The following is an 18,053-nucleotide window of genomic DNA, read 5'->3' as shown; positions in this document are numbered from 1 at the left end:
TTCTTCAAAGTTCTGAACTGAGCTTGGGCACCTATTTTCCTTCTTGGAGTGTCAGTTTCTCCACTCAGCATCGTCCATTCCCCTGGCTTGGCTCCCCCTGGCTTGACTCCCTCTGGCTTTTGGGGGTCCCAAACCTGCAGCATCCAGAAGTCTTTCTCAGTTAGCAGGGACATTATTAGCTGTTTCAGGGACTCTTATTCCTCCCCCCTTGTGCTAAAGTTGCTCAATTTTAACAGTGAGTGATGACAGAGTAATGAGGCCTGAAGGAAAGTCAGGCAGTGCACAACTGAGCAGGGGCTGGGGCACTTGCTGGGCAGAGCAGCTGCCTCCACAGCTATTTCTGTATCAAATAACCATTGCAGGGACTGGAGTCCAGCCTTTTGCTCTGCCTATTCACAGTGTTAAATCCTGAGCTGTCTCTGCTCTGCCCAGCCCTGCCAGTGTTTAATTATGCTATCTGGGGCCCAACAGATCCAACGTGAGAGAATGAACTCCTCCTCCCAAACAGGGACTGAGGTGTGCCTGTCCCTGAGGAAAGGGCTGTGTGGGGCATGAAGTTTTGTGTGCACAGAATCAAAACAAAAAGATGTTTCAACATGGTTGGTTGTGTCCCTTGGTGCAGAGGGTAGAAGGGAGCTGGTCCCTCATCCCCATCCCTCTGTGCTGGTGCTCCCTTTGCACAGTGCTCTCCCTGAGCATGCCTATGGCACAGGGCCCCTGCTGGGAAGCACACAGCAGGATACCAAATTAGTTCATTGGGACAGGATGAACCTCATGGCCTCAGAACTGCCTCTTCCTAAAAGAGCTTAAGACAACACATCATAAAATCTGGATATTTGGGAATCCCTCCATACTCCCATGCTATCCTATTAGTCCTTTTACAGGTTTTTTTCTTCAATATAGAAGTATTGGCCTCATGGTGATGAAGACACTAGGACATCTGTTATTTCTACAGGGATAGAGAAAAGTAATACATTCACAAACCTGTCAAGAACCTGCCTAAAATAACATTTTTCCTGTATTGAGAATGGCACAGTCTTAGGATGTGATGTAGTGAGGTGTGCATGCTCTTCTGCCTCTCTTTGGGACTAGCTCACATAATTCACTTAGTTGTAACATCCATGAGTGATGAACCTTTCCCACTCTCATTTTGATATAAGATTAATACCATTCCAATTTGCATTTTGTATCTTGCAGACAAGTGCAAAGATTTTACTTCAGGTGACAAAACGTTATGCATAATGTTATATATATTGGGCTAGTTCTTAAGTAGATGGCATGATCTTTGCCTGAAGTTCATGATTTATTTTCATGTTAAACTGTTTTAAATAAAAAATTAAAATAAACTAAAGGGTCTTTGCCATTTCCCAAAATTATTTTCTTGCTTATTTTAAAATCAAGTAGTTTTGTTGAGCTATGGTGCCTCTGTGGTTCTGGGTAAAGATTTAAGATTTGCTACAGGGATGAACTGAATGCTGTTATGAACGGCATGGAAAAGCATGAAGAGTTGGTCAGTTCATAAATCTCAAACCAGCCATTGCTTACATAGGGGCAGAATTTATAAAGGACTTTTTCTTACATGTCTGAACCTTTCCTTAATGCTTAATTTACTTCCCAAGCTCACATGGGTTGTCAGGAAGGCAGGCAAGAGAAAACTGCCCATACTCTTCTGCTCCCCCATCCATTTGCACTTGTGGGAAAGATGTTCTCTAGGGAAATCCAGGAGCTCCCCTTTGTCTACCAAAAACCTGTAGGTTTTACAGTCCCTCCCTGGACTATGGCCTCATAAACATGCCTTGAAAGACAAGCAGGTGCCCTGTCCCCTTTTTACAGATGGCTTAACAGGTGTTGGCAAGTACCATTAGAAACAGAGCCCTGGCTTAAGTGTTTGTTCACAGCATAGCCCTAAAATGCTCCTTATTCATAGCCAGGTGGCCTCACAGAGCTGTCTAGTCATGCCCAGATGTTTGCTCATGCTGGGGGCTTCCACGTGGGGCAGGGAGCTCCAGGCTGCCCTTGGCCACAGGTGCACCCCTGCTCCCAGCCCTGGCTCCAGCAGCACAGCCATCCTCCATGGCTGGGAGGATCTGCTCACACTTTCCATGTCTCGTTAGCTGGGGTCTGCAACATGTCTAGGGTTTTGTTTAAAGAAAAAAACTAAGAAAAAATTATTTTAAAAGTTACTTGAAAAGAGTATTTAGTTGCAAATTCAGTTAGGGAGTGACTAGGAAATAGCTGTCTGAGAAATATTAGTTCAGCTCACTTGTGCTGCTTGTTCTCCTCATTTCCTTATCCCTTCAGGGAACAGCATGGGCAACAACCAAGATCCAGTGTATGAAGAATAATGATGTTCCCTGGCTATAGTTGCAACTCAGATAAAAATTCATAACATTCAAATGTAATACCATGCAGGAACAGAATAATTCATGCCTTAAAGTGCAATATTTGTATTGGACAGATCATGTTTAATCTGAGATCTCACAAAATTTTTATATTTGCATTGACAGCCTGTCATTTTTCTAATGTATTTTATTTTTGGATGCAGTCTGTACATATGAAATGCCCCTATTTTCCCCATGTTCCCTTTTGGTTAACAGGTTGACTCATGATAGTGATTTGCAATATTACAGGCAAGAGAGGATGTGATCCACATGCTGAAGACAGAGAAAACCAAACCTGAAGTTTTAGAAGCTCATTATGGGTCTGCAACTCCAGAGAACGTGCTTCGAGTGCTACACAGGGATGCCATCCTTGCCCAAGAGAAGTCTGTAGGGGAAGACGTCTACGAGAAACCGATTTCAGAGGTAACAACTTCTTCATTGACAACATTATGTCTGTGCAGGGGGAAGCCTAACCAGAAGTGAGACTCCATATATTTTGGATGTATGCAAAGCATGCAAAAGGATAGCACAAAATTTGTACACTGAAAATAACATCTTGTTCACTCATATTCAGAATAATTTGTAAGTGAAGTCACTGGATTTGAACACAAACCATAAAGAGGTTGTATGCTTCTTAGGGTTGTTACTGTTAAGCAAGACCAAAATCTTTGGGTGTTAAATTTCTAGTTTTTAAATTCCTTTCAATTACACACTTCAACCCCTACTGCTCACAGCACTGGTAACTACTCCTTGATTTTCTTGGCATACTGGAACACTGTCATGAGGGTAGTTAAGAAAATAAGACCTTTGGAGATTGACTTTGACCATATTTATGGGATATATTTATGGGATAATAAATCTATATTCATTTTACATCACTTAAACTCTAGGACTGCAAAGTCAGTTCAGCCCCTAAAGGAGACTTACAGGACTCCTTATTTTAAAATTTAAGCAGTAAATGAATGTCAAGAAGACCTGAGAATTAGAGTAGACCTGAGAATGTCTGAGGCCAGAGTGAATGCCAAAATAAACAGCCATTGCTCCTGTTCATAGTTTCATAACACTCCAGGTCATGGGGAAGGAGCATGCAACAACACAGTTCATCCAATTAGAACATTTAATTTGTTCACCAGCAGTTCTGTCTGCCATGGGATATCTTTGTACTGTGTATTCTCATTGAAGCACCTCCTGGAATTTTTGGGATGTTAGTAAATAAGGAAATCAAAACGTAGTATGTGGGAGCACACATAAAATACTCTCAAACAAGATTAAAAGAGCTTAGCAAGGCTTTTTTCGCAAGAAGCTGGTAATTTGACAGGATTTCAATGTAAAACTTTTGTCATGTGCAGATTCACAAGGCTTACATTGAAATAAAATAGAAAAAATAATTGCAAAAATCTGTTCTGAAAAGCTGAACCCAACCTGGCTCTTTTATAAAATGCAATGACTTTTTCACTTTGACTACTATGGTCAGCTTCTGGAGAGCAAACTGCCATGGTGCTCCTGCTCCCTTATTTCTCTCAGTTTACTGAGACATGCTGTGAAACAACAGCAGCCCTGGGCAGCTGGGGCTGAGGAAGATGAGATTCTCACAGGGTAAGGGCTGGGAGTGGGCAGAGCAACCAGACAAGTACCAAGGCTGAGGGTTGCTTTGGCAGGGGGGAGGCTGGAGTTGGTCATCTGCACCCAAGAAACAGTAAAAGGAGCAACATGAATAGCCGTGGAGGATTTAGAGTGCCCTGGCAATTTTTTAGATACACCTCCCTGGTTTTAATGTTTGTTTGAATAACAGTTGGCATATTAAATTAAGAAAAAAGTGCAGAAGACAAAATGGGTAAAGGGTTGTGAATAAACAAAGAGAATTTCTGTCAAAAAACAGGCTGAGGAGAAACTCCTGAGGCTTATATTTAACTGCATTTGGTTATGTAAAACTGAATCTGGACAGAGGCGAAATAATTTGGATCTTTTATCTCAGCAGACTTAACAGGTGTGTTAAAGATGTGTAACTCAAGTTTCAGCCTTCAGATTACACTTTATGCTCCACATGCAAGTGTCCAGTCCCCATAGAGGTGTGTGAATTCAGGCTCCCAGGCTCTGAGTTCTGAGCTACAGCTTTTTCCCGGTGAAATGAAGAAAGCGTGCACAGCACCTTACTGCAGGGGAAATACAGCACTGCAACAATATTATTTGTTACCCTAAAACTAAGTGAAATTCTGTCCTTTGTGTATCTGAAAACTGTGCAAATGTTTATTGCTAATATGTCATCCAAATAAATCATTACTTTCACGGGGCAGTTATTCTTATTTCTAGTCACTGCTTTATGTAAAACCCAAGACCTAAAATTATGGGACTTGCATTTACCAAACACAACATTGTTGGTCAATAAATCAGATGAAGTAAGCAAGGAGACCTTTAAAACAGTCTGTTCTCCTTTCCTACAATCCAGCTGGACAGACTTGAAGAAAAGCAGAAGGAGACGTACCGGCGCATGCTGGAACAGCTCCTGTTGGCAGAGAAGTGCCATCGCCGCACCGTTTACGAGCTAGAGAATGAGAAACATAAACATACAGATTACATGAACAAGAGCGATGACTTTACCAACCTCTTGGAACAGGAGCGGGAGAGGTGAGTAAAAGACCAACCCCAGTGTCCCAGTGCTCATCCCTTCACCAGTGACACAGCCAGGTATTTTCTGCATTTAAATGACACTAAACTACGTGTAAAACAATTGTAAATGTTCGGTCCACTTATGTCATTTGTAAGTACGTTATTGTGCAAGTCTGGAGCTGGAGGAATACCAGTGAACGTTCCTGTAGTGTGAGCTTAACTTAAGAAACAAATTTGTTTTGAATTAGTCATGCCCATTTTGGGTTCACCTCCAGGTAGCTTTTGATCAGATGTTACTTATGTTGGCTAAGTTTGGGACTGGCTTGCTTAGCTAAGTGCCAAGTTTGTGAAGGACAGAGCACTGTTGTCACAGCAGGAGGGCAAGGCAAGGAAAACCACAACACACATTAGGATACTGGCACACAAGTGGTGGGACTTGCCCTTTGCGTTTAGGCTTGCAAAGTCACAAACCATTTGCATTCTTTTTCATATTTTGAAGACGCATGCCTCAGGCAAGTTATCTGGAAGAAAATATTACCATGCATTACAAAATGTGCCCAGCCTGTGATGGACTATCTACGGTGTTTATCTCACAGTTTCATACACCCCACATTTCTTTTTTTTTTTTTTTGAGTGTTTATCCTGTTTGTTCGACGACTAATTTGTTCTGTTTCTAAGAAAAGAAAGATCATCTACCTTAGCTGAAGACTGAGCACTCAGTAACACCCTCAGTTTTTCAATAAGAAATTCTTTTTCTTATACCAAACTGCTTGAAATTAATCCATGTTGTGTTTCTTTCTTTTCTTTTTTTTTTTTTTTTTTAAAAAAAAAAAAGAAAAGGCTCTAAGAAAAATACTTAAGGCAAGTTCAAAGAAGAAATGCTTTTGAGGAAACCACAGGCTTGTGGCAGACATTTGCAAAAAGCCAGGAGCAAAACTGTTTAGTGTATTTCCTGAACTCAGTTCAGTGCCAACTTTGAGTAGGTGGCACGTGAGCTACAGTGACCGTATTTCCTGGTTTAAAAGGTTTTGGTTTTGTTCTGTCTTTACTTTCCTGGGTTGATTGGCAAACTTTAAAGAAAAAAAATGCTGCTGCATCTTAGCAAATTGATTCTCACAGTAGAAAAGAAAAAAAATGTAAAACCACATTTAAAAAAAATATGTTTTAAGAAATAAAAGATGTATTTTCAAATAAGGAGCAACTTCACATCTGATTCTCATAGAAGACATTTTGTCTCTATGCTGAATATCCATGTATATGTGGACATGCAGCCACTAAAATGCTACAAAAATGGTATTAAAATACCATTTACATTTGTTCTTACATTTTAATATTCACATTAATTTGACAATTGTTGCCTTCTTATTATTCCCTCTCAATGTGTGAAAGTCACTAAATAGTCTACTATTATGACCTGGGTTGAATTGACTTCCTTCAATGAAGTGATTAAAGAGCTTTCTGTCTTACCACTAAGATATCATGTCCTGTATCTGTGGGCATTTCCTCTTACCCTTCCTGCTCTCTCAAACTTCAAGTTAACACCAGAAATCTGATGTCTGCTATTTAATCCACTTTGTTTGTCTATGACACTAATTTGTTTCAAGATAGTAGTGACCAAGCAGAGACAACATGATGTGCAGCTAAACATAGAAAACCAAGATGCATGTACCTCCCTCTTCAGGTTCCTCCTCTCAGATCACTTGCAGAGCAGATTGGCAAAACCAGGATGGGCTAGAAACCACATGCTAAGCATCAAGCCTTAAACTATCTCAATTTCTTACCTTTGTTTTCAGAGTACACATGAAACTGAGGCTGCACCCACGTCTTTGTAGATATTAAAAACTAGAAGTAGTATTGTTTGACAGCTATATTCACAAAGAAAGAGAGGAAGATAGGATGACTTCTTAGGAAAGCCCCAAAGTGGCAATAGATTTTTTCAAAAAGAAAGAGTTTGAAGTGGAAAAATTAAGTTGCAACAGATTAAAGCATACAAGAAACTCATACTCAGTCTACATACTGGGACAGAGAACTGACTTGCCCAAAGGCATTTTTCAAGGTCCTGCATAGGCATTCTTGTTTTGTAAGTATCACTATACATATAATTCATTTTACTGTGGTACTTTGAGGGTTATTTTATTAAGAGCTGAACAGACTTGTAGTCTCCATGAAAACGAAAAGGGACACAGAGTTGAACTTTGCCCGTCAGCCACTCTGCTTCACTCGCAGTTATAATGTTAATGAGACAGGGCGAGCCAGAGGAAGAACAGTGCTGCAGGATGGCCATCTCACAGCAGTCTGCTACAATGAGAGAAGTAATAATTTCTATATTGGCTCTAAATAATTTCAGCAGTTTCTTTCCTCACAGTATTTTATCAATCTTCCCTAACCATTGTTGTCTACATAACTTTCGCAGGCCACGTCTGCTTTTATTCACGTCTTGTGAAAGTTTGAACAAAGCAAAAAGGGGACTCTTTAAGAAAGAAATATGCCTCAGTTCTAACGTATGTCTAACTCTCTCTTAATGTATTTACTTTGGAATATTTTTTACATGTGCTTTCATACATTATCTCTAATCCATCTACAATAACATGATATGAAAGCAAACAGTTCCAATGAGTGACTAATTATTAGGCCAGCCTCATACAGGAAGGAAGTAACAGGAAAACATGATTTCTCAAAAATAATGACACATGAAAAGTATGAAAAAGAGAAAATTGTGCACTGGGATATTCAAAATGCAGACAGCTGGGGACGTGGGGGTAAATGGAGAAGGCTGAAGGGCCTCACTGTTGCTGTTGGCTCTGCAAGACCAAGCACAACTGTCCTGAAGCAAGACTGTGAAAAAGGTTTGCGTGTTACAGGAAAAGAGTAGTGATGACCATTTTCCAGGTGGAGATGAAAGAAATCTGGTACTTTTAGTGGACGGTGCTTCTACGGGCATGGTGGCTGAAGCGTTTTGCAAATTTCCCTATAGTATGCTATAATAGTATCTAATGAGGCTTGAAAGTTATGGACAGTATTTTCTATTTTTCTATGCAATCAAATTTCCCTTTTCAATGCTTGCCCACCTCTGCTGCTGCTCCTCTAACATCAAGTTGTGCTTGGGTATCTCTGACTCTGGGGAATGCAGAAGCAGACATCTTCCTGGAGCCTGCTGAGGAGGCTGAGGAATATGGAGAGGAGCTGAAGGCCCTCAGGCCCCCTCAAAGACTTGGATGATAGATGGTGGTGTGAGGAGTCTCTGGTCTGAGAGGTGGAGAATGAAGGGTCTGATCAGAACTGCATTGATGCTGTGGCTCTTGGAGAGCAGCAGAGCAGGCGTCAGCAACCTCAGGGATAAAATTAGTCTTCCCAGCACAGGCACCCTCATGAACTTCAGCTGTGCTTTGGGGAGGGAGCTGGTGGCGTGACTTTGGGCTGAGCTGGGCACAGTTAAACCAGCTATTAGTACTTCATGACCCCAAAAATTCTTGTATAAAGCAGGCTTAACATGAAATGGTACTTGGCTGTTCTCTGTGCTGCCTAGTCCCAGCCCTGCTGCTTTCCCTTTTAGGGAACTGGGGGCAGGGTTGGGGGGAAATCTTTAGTTTATCAAATATAAACTTTTTAATTTGATCAGCAGGGCTTTTTTCCTGGTGGAAAAGGGTGGAGATCTTTGTAATCTCAGCATTTCTTTGACGTTTTGATTTACCTAGGAGATGAGGTTTAAAATGCTGACATTTTTAGAGGTGCTAATCTCTGAAAATTTTTTCTTGTACCCTTCTTTTAATCCTGTTGGTTGACAGCACATTTTGTTCCTATTAAAAGCACTGGAATGCTCCCATTGATTTTAAAAGTTCAGAAAGAAGCTTGAGGTGAAGACCACTGAGCCAGTCCTACCATCCAGAATGGATAGAAGAAATAGCCTGAAAGCCTGAAAAAATGGGAGGAGGAGGGAATTTCTTTTATATGGATGAGACGAGGGTTGCCAGACAGAGGGTGTGATGTGGCAGAAAGGCTCTGTTGGAGCTGTTATGGGGGATCCATCTGCTTTGTGTGTCATTTGATCATTTCCAGCATGATCCCTGAGACTGCTGACACTCTGTCACCCCACCACACAGTGATCAGGAAATATACACCCAGTATCTCAGCGTTGTCTGTGCTAAAGGATAGATATGTTTTATTTTAAGACTTCACTGAAGTGATGAGGATTTAATATTGGTTCTTGCTTTCCTCAGTGCTTCAAATTATTCTTTTTAACCACTGCAAGTGTTCTCAGTGCACTGAAGCATTTCACGTTTTCCTCAAAGGAAAGGCTGAGGATTCAGTCTGTACTTCCTAAGCATTGCCCTGCTAAATCTGGTTTTAGTTAAACCTTCTTTTTGAAGTACATGGCCATAATTAGATCTGCCTAGAGGAGACAGCAAGACTGTGACCCCAGCTCTTTCCTCCACAAAGTTCCCTTTCAGTCTTCACGTAAAATTGTCTCCTCTTTGCCTTCCCCATTGCAGCACCCCCAGCAAGGAATGCACTGGCAAGGCCCTCGGAGGTCTGTGATAATACATTCCTCTGGACTTCAGTCATGCTGGCACCGAGATGCTCTTGGCTGCTCTGCTGGTGATGTAATTCTGGGCCCACATCACCTGCAAAGGAAACTGATCTGTGAGCAATAAAGCACACAGCCCTCTTGAAACAAAAATGTGAGTGTTGATGTTAACAAGTTTTCAAACTCCCTTTTCTCCCCTTCTTGCATTTCTGCTTTTATTACCAAAGCTTCCCTTCTCCCTTTTCCCACGAGACGGCAGCACCAAGCCTTCCATTGGGAAGTGCTTGCCTTTTTGTTTCCCTGTATTTCATGGATCCAAGCAAGTGTAAAGGCTGGAGTGTGATATAAATTGGAGATTTTGTGTGTGTTGCCTTTCCAGTTTGTGTTTTCCCTCGATTTTTATGAAGACTGTAAAAGAAAGGAGCTGGCAGGATGACAGCAGGGCAGAGTATCCATCAGTCAATTACTTGTTTAGAGAACAATCCAGCCAAAAATATAAAGTGTTCAGGACTAATAAATTTCTGTGATTTACCACCATAAAGGCAAATTCTGCGGAAAGAATAGGCCCATACAGAAGTATTGGGGTGAGGTATAAGTTGCAAACATATAACACAGATTTTGGCCTGTAACTGCAATCTGTTGGTGATTCCTCTAAAGTCTGGAAATTAAGTTGCTTTACAGAAACATTTTTGCTGTCTTCTTTTTTTTTCCCCCCAAGAGTTTTTAGCCATATTTGTACTCTGGCTTTTTTTTTTTCTCATATGGAGATTGTTTCTGTGCCCTGGTTTCCAAATTGTGACCAAAAAAAAGGAAAAGCCATCCCAAACCGATTTCACCATTGCTTACAGCAGTTACTCATTTTACCACACATTACTGGCCTTACTAGAGCACTGAGTCACTCTGTCTACTTTTCAGTAAGTGCATCTCTAAGCTTTTAATATTATAATGTAGAAGACAAGGGCAGCAGTGCATTTTTGTTCTTTTCAGGCTGACATGCCATCGGTATGGTTTGGAGAAGCTGGTTATTTTCTGTCAATATAATATATTCACAGGGTCACAGATCAGAAATTCTGGGGTAGTCTATTAAAAGAAATGAATTAAAAAACCTGGCAACGACAAATACAATTTCTGCACAGTTAAGTAAATCTGAAGACCATCCATTTTGCAGGTCCCGTTTTACAGCTCTAGCTGACTGCAAGGCAGAGACAACTCAAAAGTTTATGTTTTAACTCATGAATCTGGTCCCAGCTTCCAACAAAATGGTTCCAAAGGTAATTTGAAAAGGAGAGAACAAACAGTTACATCTGACTGTGGAGAAACAATATGAAAGTATTGCAAGTCTTACACAATGTGAGCTGGGACTAATCCAAATCCATCTCTTTACACTTGGATAGCCCTCAAAACTGTCCAGTCTTTCAGTCACTTCTGGGATTATATAAAATGGCATCATGTGTTGTTTCAGCTACTTTTCCAAATTTTTTTCTAAGTAGGCATCAGCTTCACAGCCCTTGAGAGAGAATTATTATACAAAACTATATGTACTTCATTATTCCTAGCAAGTTTGCTTGCTAAAATCATCAATTCAAACGCACCCAGGGTCAGAGAGAGGGAAAAAATTACTTCATTCAAAATCTACTCACGAACTCAATCTCTGTCCAGGGTGCAATAGGTAACAATTTGAACATTTAGGAGGTCTTTGGCATGTTTCAGAGTTATTATACTACTGAAATAAATATCAGTTCGCAGCTCTACTGAGGCCATCTTTTTAACTTGTCGTTTTTTAGGCAAAGAAAACAAGAATTGAATCAGGGTCATGTAGGGAAAATTGCTTCCTCATTCAGTAAGATTAGAAACAGGTTTCAGTTGAAATGCCAGGTTTCAGTGGATTTCTAAAAAAATTAAATAGATACCACTTATTTACAAGTATAAATATATAATTGGCTCTCGAACTTGAATATGTTGGATATTTGCTTTACGTTTAAATGAAAGTTTACCTGTGCAGAGATGCACAGTCTAATTAGTGAAGTATATGACCTACTGCCCTAACGCCCTACTAATATCCAAGACCTGTTCTGTATGGTCTGATAACTTCCATAAGTTGTATCAAGAATCTCAAGACATCATCTGACTAGGGGGGTTTGAATCAGTGAATTCTGAATCAGTGAGCCTATATAGAAGCTTTCCTAACCCTAAACAGATGTAATGCTTTTTCCATCTTCTTTCCCCAAAAGGGTGCTAAGTCGTACATTGCTTCCCCTTCCTGCAGCAATTCCAGCAGCAGTGGAGATTAGAAATACTGAGTTTTATATTTGCATCATTTCAGTTTTCATTTCTTTTTAAGGATTGTATGTGAAGAAATCTTAAGGCAGAAACAAAAAATCCAGGGGGTGCAAATATCCAGACGAAGTGTTCCTGTGAAATTTGCCAAGGCCTGTGCAAATGTGAGGGCAGAGAAATGCAGAATGTATAATTCACCAGCTATTTGTAAGGTACTTGAGTAGGTGCCTGACTATTGTGTTGCCATAGGGAGTATTTCAACTAACTTTTAAAAAACTCATTAAGACATACCATTTTGTAAGTAAGACTATTATTAATGTCAGCAAAGAAAATCTAGTGACCTAATTCACAAGACCAGTTACTCAAAAAAAACATATAAAATAACCCTGTGATTATGCCACTCACCTGGACCACGACAGACTTTTAATCCTTCTGTCAACTTGTTGGGACCTGAATCTGCCTTTCAGAGGAGGCCTTCCTGGTCACATCACTTGGTTCCTTGGGTTGTCTGTTCCCATTCTTCCTGGGAAAAATTGTTCTATTTTACAAGTCACTTGCATAATTTTGGGTTCTTTTCACCAAAGAGATGAAAATCTTCTTGAAGGTCAGGGCCTGAGTATTCAAATTTCTCAGACAGAGGAATTCACTGGTCCCAGAAGATCACCTGATCTTCTGAAAAAGGATTTTTCGCTTGTTGGTTTGGTGAATTGGGCCAAGCTACAGTCCATTCTATCCCCTGCTTTTCTTAAGATGACAAAAATGGAAATGAAATTACTGATCTGAAACAAACAAGTGTTTCACTGAAATCCACATGAAACACTTTTTTTCACTTGAATGAGAGAAAAAGAAAAAGCTTTTTAAAATATATTTTTTAATTTTTCGTTTAGCTCTGCAACTGAAAAATCAATTACTCACACAGCTTTGTTATGCAGTTGCTTATGTTAGGGAATAATTAATAGTAACGTAGCTGAACATGTAATGCCTTAATGAGGAAAGATAAAGAAATGAGCAGTAAATGAGGCTAAATTATAGCAGAATGACAGCAATGTTTTTCTGATGATAGCAATTATGTCACAGCTGAAAAAGTATCTCTTGGTGACAAGTACACATATCATAGAATGAAAGTTCCTGTACAATTCCATTTAAAAAGTTCATTTTCAGAGAAAGCAGAAAGGGATAGATGCATTCTCTTTCATCATTTAAATGTCAGGCTTTTCCTAGATGACTTAACTTGTTTTAAAATGATGCATAGCTTTCAACATTTTTTCATTTTAAAAATTATTGCCTGGGATACAGCCCTGGTTTCCAAAACCAGCGGGGGCAGAGCGCTGTCTGTCGCAGCCAAAGGCAGCGTGGAGAACAGCTCATGTGACATGGGCACAGCTCATCCTGCAGCAGAGCAGAGCGAGGAGAGTCTGTCCTGCTTCCTCTGCCTCGTGTCCTCACCTGACAGAACAAGTGCTGTCACTCCAACTCGCTTTCAGTGACAAGCACCATTGCCTTGTGCCCACCATTGGCACACCCAAGCTTTCTACATCCATCTTCTTCGGGTCTTAGGAAATAATCCTGATGCTGGATTTTATGAGCACAAAAGTTGGCATTGTTGCAATTCCTTTGAAGTCGGTAGAGCTCTTCTTGATTAATGGGATTAATAGAATCAGAGTAGGAATTCCGAAATGCGTGTATACTTGTACCTGTAGAAGTCTATACATGCATATATAAATGTATTACGTACAGCAGTTTCTTGGGTGAAATTATTGCTTCTGCAAGGGAGTCTGCTATCCAGAAAATTAACTTGTCAGCACTATATATTTCCTGTAAAATAATATTTTATATAACTTATATGCATTTTGGTTCATCATAGCAATTGTAATAACAATAGTTATAAAAACAACAACAATAATAATGAACCATAATAGTAATAATAACAACAATAACAATAATAATTATAAAAACAGCAATAATAATAGCAATCATTTTAATGACTATAATTTTTTGCATTTTTCCACAGTCAAATTATCCCTTTGTGTTTTGCATTCTTTTTGGTCAGTATTGCCTGTTGATTCCACCAAGGAGGCTGTAAGCTTTTCCCTCCTTGTGCATGAGGCATCATTTGCACTTACGTCACTAGAAGATTTTAAAAACCAATAGTGATTTGTAAGTGAGGAAGCTCAGTGGAAGTCAACAGCTAACAACTGAATAACTGATTAGAGAGCAATAGGGCCAGACTGCATAAGCCCTGCAGTTATTTAGAGGGCAATACAGATATGGAACAAAGAAATTTGAAGACAAAAGCAAACACAGCACCTTCTAATTCCCACTTACTGTATGAAACTGGCCCAGTTTCTCCTTGCTTGCTCTCCATCTTGGAACCTGAGTTTTCCCTGTCCTTTTTATTTTTGCTGTTCATATACTCAACAGGCTACAGTCAGGACATGATCTCGGAAAGGTGAAGTGCAAGCTAGAAGTATTTCAGACTGAGGAGAGAAATAAAACCACACATGCTGTTTTTGTGGCAAGGCATGCACAGGGGCTGGTGCAAGTAAGTGTTTCTTTGAATGGAAGCATTGACAGCTCCTGTTCTTGTGCAAGGTCCGTGTCTCTCTTGTCCTCAAAATAAAACCCTGGCTTTTAAAGACATGTACTTCATAAGGCCCAAATAACTTCAGGTGAAGAATGATGCTCAGTTCAGGCAAGATGATGGGACTACCAAGGATGCGCAACAGCAAATCTGGGCAACAAAAATACAGATCTACTCAAAAATCAGACACCTGTGACCATTCATATTTATATGTGTACTGGCTGTGTATTTTTGGTTTGGGTTTGGGTGGGTTTTTTTGAGTTTTTTTCCTTTGTTTTCTGTATCTTTTCCTTTTTAAATTCTTCATTGATTGCATTCCAGATATTTATGGGAGTATTTTTCGGATTCTGCTCTAAGCAACTAGAAGTAAAAGGTTAAAATTGCAGGCTCAAACCTTGGGTGAGTCTAGGCTGTGTGTGTTGGCTGGGGAGGGGAGCTGTGGGGACAGACTCTTCTCTAATTGCCTCTCAACAGACAAAAATCTAATGTAATCAGCAAACCTTAGAATTACATGAGCTGTAGTAAATAGCTATGTGGTAATCAAAAAACTTTGTTTAGGTGCAGGGGGCTTATTTGGTGCTTTTTCACAGTTGTGATGGGTTTGGGTTTTTTTTTTTTTTTGTTTTTTTTTTTTTTTTTTTTTTTTTTTTTTTTCAGGGAGAGGTGCCCATTTATGCTGCACCTCCAGAACACAAGCAAAAAGCAGTAGCAAAGGTGGGGCTGTGGGATGGATGTGGTGGGCAAGCATATGCTCTTTTGTGTTTGGGGCAAGAGCTGAGGGTCCTGGCACCAAAAATAATGGAAATACCTTCACAGCCTTTCAGACTGAGAGTTGGGACATGGCATATTAGGATGTGATGTGACAGCCAGGATTACTCAATGCTGATGTTGTTAAAATCTATCAGTCCCTCTCTAGATCATAAAAGCAGCTGCTGGCTGCTCTTTTATAGCATTTGAAAATTTTTCTGAGGATTCATTATTTGCTAAATCATTGATAATATGACACTCACAAGGAAGTAATTTAAAAATCAAGAAGGAATCTTCATTAGATTATTTTTCTCTGCTTTTATAGGTGTGTATTATTCTTATGTCACTGTGACCAAGGTGGCTGAATATGATATGAACAAGTGCACACAAAGGCTGTATTTCTAAAAAAGTCTGAGATGCATTGACAGAGATGAGTTTCTACATTGACTTCACTTGAACAGTTACTTGTTCTCAAGCTGCATTGCTGTTGTACAGCTGTGTGACATCCTCCATGCTTGACCAGCCCAGTGCGTGCAATTGCATGCAAAAGCTACGACAATATTAATGATGCTATTTCCTAAATCCAGACTTTACATTTTGTCACTCTTTTCTTTTTATTTTGGTACACTTTCCAGTGTTTGCAACCCTCTCATGGTGATTCCAGACACACCATCACTTGTATGGTTTGATGTTAAAATGAAGCAGGAATTCTTTGAATCCTGTTTTCTTTCATTTTTCCTGCCCACTAGTTTTACTCACTCTATCAAATACTATATTCCAGTGGTGTATCAAATGCGGAGCAGTGAGGTAGACAACCTTTAGTTTTAGGTGTAGGACCCAGGTGCCTTTCAATCCCAGTGAGTTACTGGGTTACCTTGCTTGAAGGAAGAGTCAGTGGGAAGAAGCACCAAAGAAAATAATGTCCAGGAAAGGTTAGCAGGAGTGAGAGCAATGGGGCAAGAACTGAACTGATGGACCTGGATTGTAAAAAATGAGGAATAGCAAAGAGACAGGTTTAGGCCAACAGAACAAAAGCAACAGAAAGGAGAAAATCATTCAGGATTAATTTCACATCCTAAATCAAGTTGGAGCAAAAGAGGCCAAGACACTCCCAAAAGACTAATTCTCTCTGGGTAAACTGAGAATAGGCATGCTTCTCCCTGCTTTTAAAGACTTGAGCTCACTCTTCCATCTAACTTTTCCCCATGAACACTTAGCACCTCAAACGCAAGTAACTTAGAAGAACAAGGGTGGAGCGCAGGGCAGGCAGACAGCGTTGGGGAGGTGCTCTGGCAGAGCACAGCCAGGTGAAGCAGCCAGCACTAACAGTGGGGGTGCACAGAGAGCAGCAAGTGGCATCCTGCCAAGTGTCCTTGTCTGAGCTCCAGGACACCTTTTCCCTTGGCTCCCAAGACGCTCTTGTTGAAGGGCCACAACAGGCTTCTATGAGACTCCTGGTGCTTATTCCCAAAATATGACCAAATCATACTATGAAGCAATAATCATGACACAGGCAGGTCCTGCTTCAGCTGTAATCACTTTTACTTAAAATAATCCCAGCAGTATTGGAGATGCTGAGCTTTCCAGCTATCGAAAGGATACACACAAGTGCTAAGAAAGCAGAAAACCAAAAGGAAGGGGGTAGAGTGCAACAGGAAAAAAAAAGAGGCAGAAATGCTTTTGTTAAACTTTTGAATCATGCTTTGACAAAAAGCAGCAGATCCCAATGTAGGGTGATTTTCATGCTGTAATAAACAGAAAAATAATTTAAAACCTAGGCAGCAGGACTTATTCTGAAAGATCTGAGGGGTAATAAAAAAGCCTGTGTGCAAACGTGTGTGTGTGCACACATTTTCTTTAACAGCTGCATGGAACAACCTGTTTTAAATAAGAACAAAGGTGAACAAAGCCAGTTGTCAGGGCAGCTCACCAAATGAAGTTTTTTAATGTGCATGACGTATGCCATATAAAGTGTATTGCCTGAGATACAACAGCTCAGAGTCCAACTTGAAGTATTTTTCTCAGGCTTTTCCTACAAAGTCATGTTTCAAGAATTTACTGCATTTGTCTTCATTATTTATTTCTCTTCTCCAAAAGGCTCAATGGATCACCTTGCTCACTATATCTTCAGCAGCAAATTAAAATCAGCCTCTTCCCTCCCTAAATATTCAAAATTTTCACATTCTATCAAGATGTCACTCAATCAATTTGTATCTGTTGCACTCAGAGCAAACAACTGTAAGCAGAAAGTGGAGGTCAGGTCTGACTTACCAAATGAGTTTGACTTAAACAAGAGAAGGGAAAAAAAGAAAAACAAAATCATGATGGAAGATTTTCACTGCTTTGAAGCTTTTGTGGACAAAAAATAAAAAAGTCTGGCAAGCACACAGTGTACCTTTTCATGTATGTAAGTAAACACAAATTTAGGAAAAGCTTTGCTTTGCACAAACAGAAATTTTTGGGTTTTTTGTAACATGTTTGAGAACTTGGAGAGAGTTGCAAGCTCTCTGCCTTCACTATAAATGTTACATGTGTTTCTGCACTGAAGGTAAAGAGGCAACCGAGAGCAGGGGCAGTCTGCTGGGAAGGTTACAAAACTCTGTTTACAGAGAATTTTATAATCAGGCAATAATTTGTTACAAGCCTCTAAGATCTACAAGAGGAATCTATTGCTGTGCATATTTAGGAAATTTTTAAAGAGAGCAGCTTATCAAAGAAATGTGTAGTCTATTAGCACATCATTAAATTTTTATTTATTTCCAATTCCATCTTTTGCTTCCCAGTTACGCTCCTCTGTAGTAGGCAATCATGCCAGATGCAAAGTATCATTTCTGACTTTCAGAGATGATTTGAAATTTGGGATTCCTATCTATTCCCTCTACTGCTTTTATTTCTTGTTGCTTTTCTTATCTGCTCTCACAATGTTGCAAGTGCT

General features: G+C 40.0%; 1 protein-coding gene across 4 annotated transcripts in view; it reads left to right on the top strand.

Moving 5' to 3' along the window:
- The window catches only part of FILIP1 (filamin A interacting protein 1), a 101,133-nt gene that overhangs the window by 57,068 nt on the left and 26,012 nt on the right, over nucleotides 1-18,053 (top strand). For all 4 annotated transcript variants that reach the window (XM_041477364.1, XM_041477363.1, XM_041477362.1 and 1 more), the window contains 2 exons: nucleotides 2,631-2,804; nucleotides 4,828-5,006. In XM_041477364.1, coding sequence (XP_041333298.1) covers nucleotides 2,631-2,804; nucleotides 4,828-5,006 — 353 coding nt within the window. The remainder of the gene's footprint in view (nucleotides 1-2,630; nucleotides 2,805-4,827; nucleotides 5,007-18,053) is intronic.

The sequence above is a fragment of the Pyrgilauda ruficollis genome, unplaced genomic scaffold (assembly GCF_017590135.1).
Source record: "Pyrgilauda ruficollis isolate IOZ18807 unplaced genomic scaffold, ASM1759013v1 scaffold40, whole genome shotgun sequence".
Taxonomy (NCBI): Eukaryota; Metazoa; Chordata; class Aves; order Passeriformes; family Passeridae; genus Pyrgilauda; species Pyrgilauda ruficollis.
This window is presented reverse-complemented; position numbering and strand designations above follow the sequence as displayed.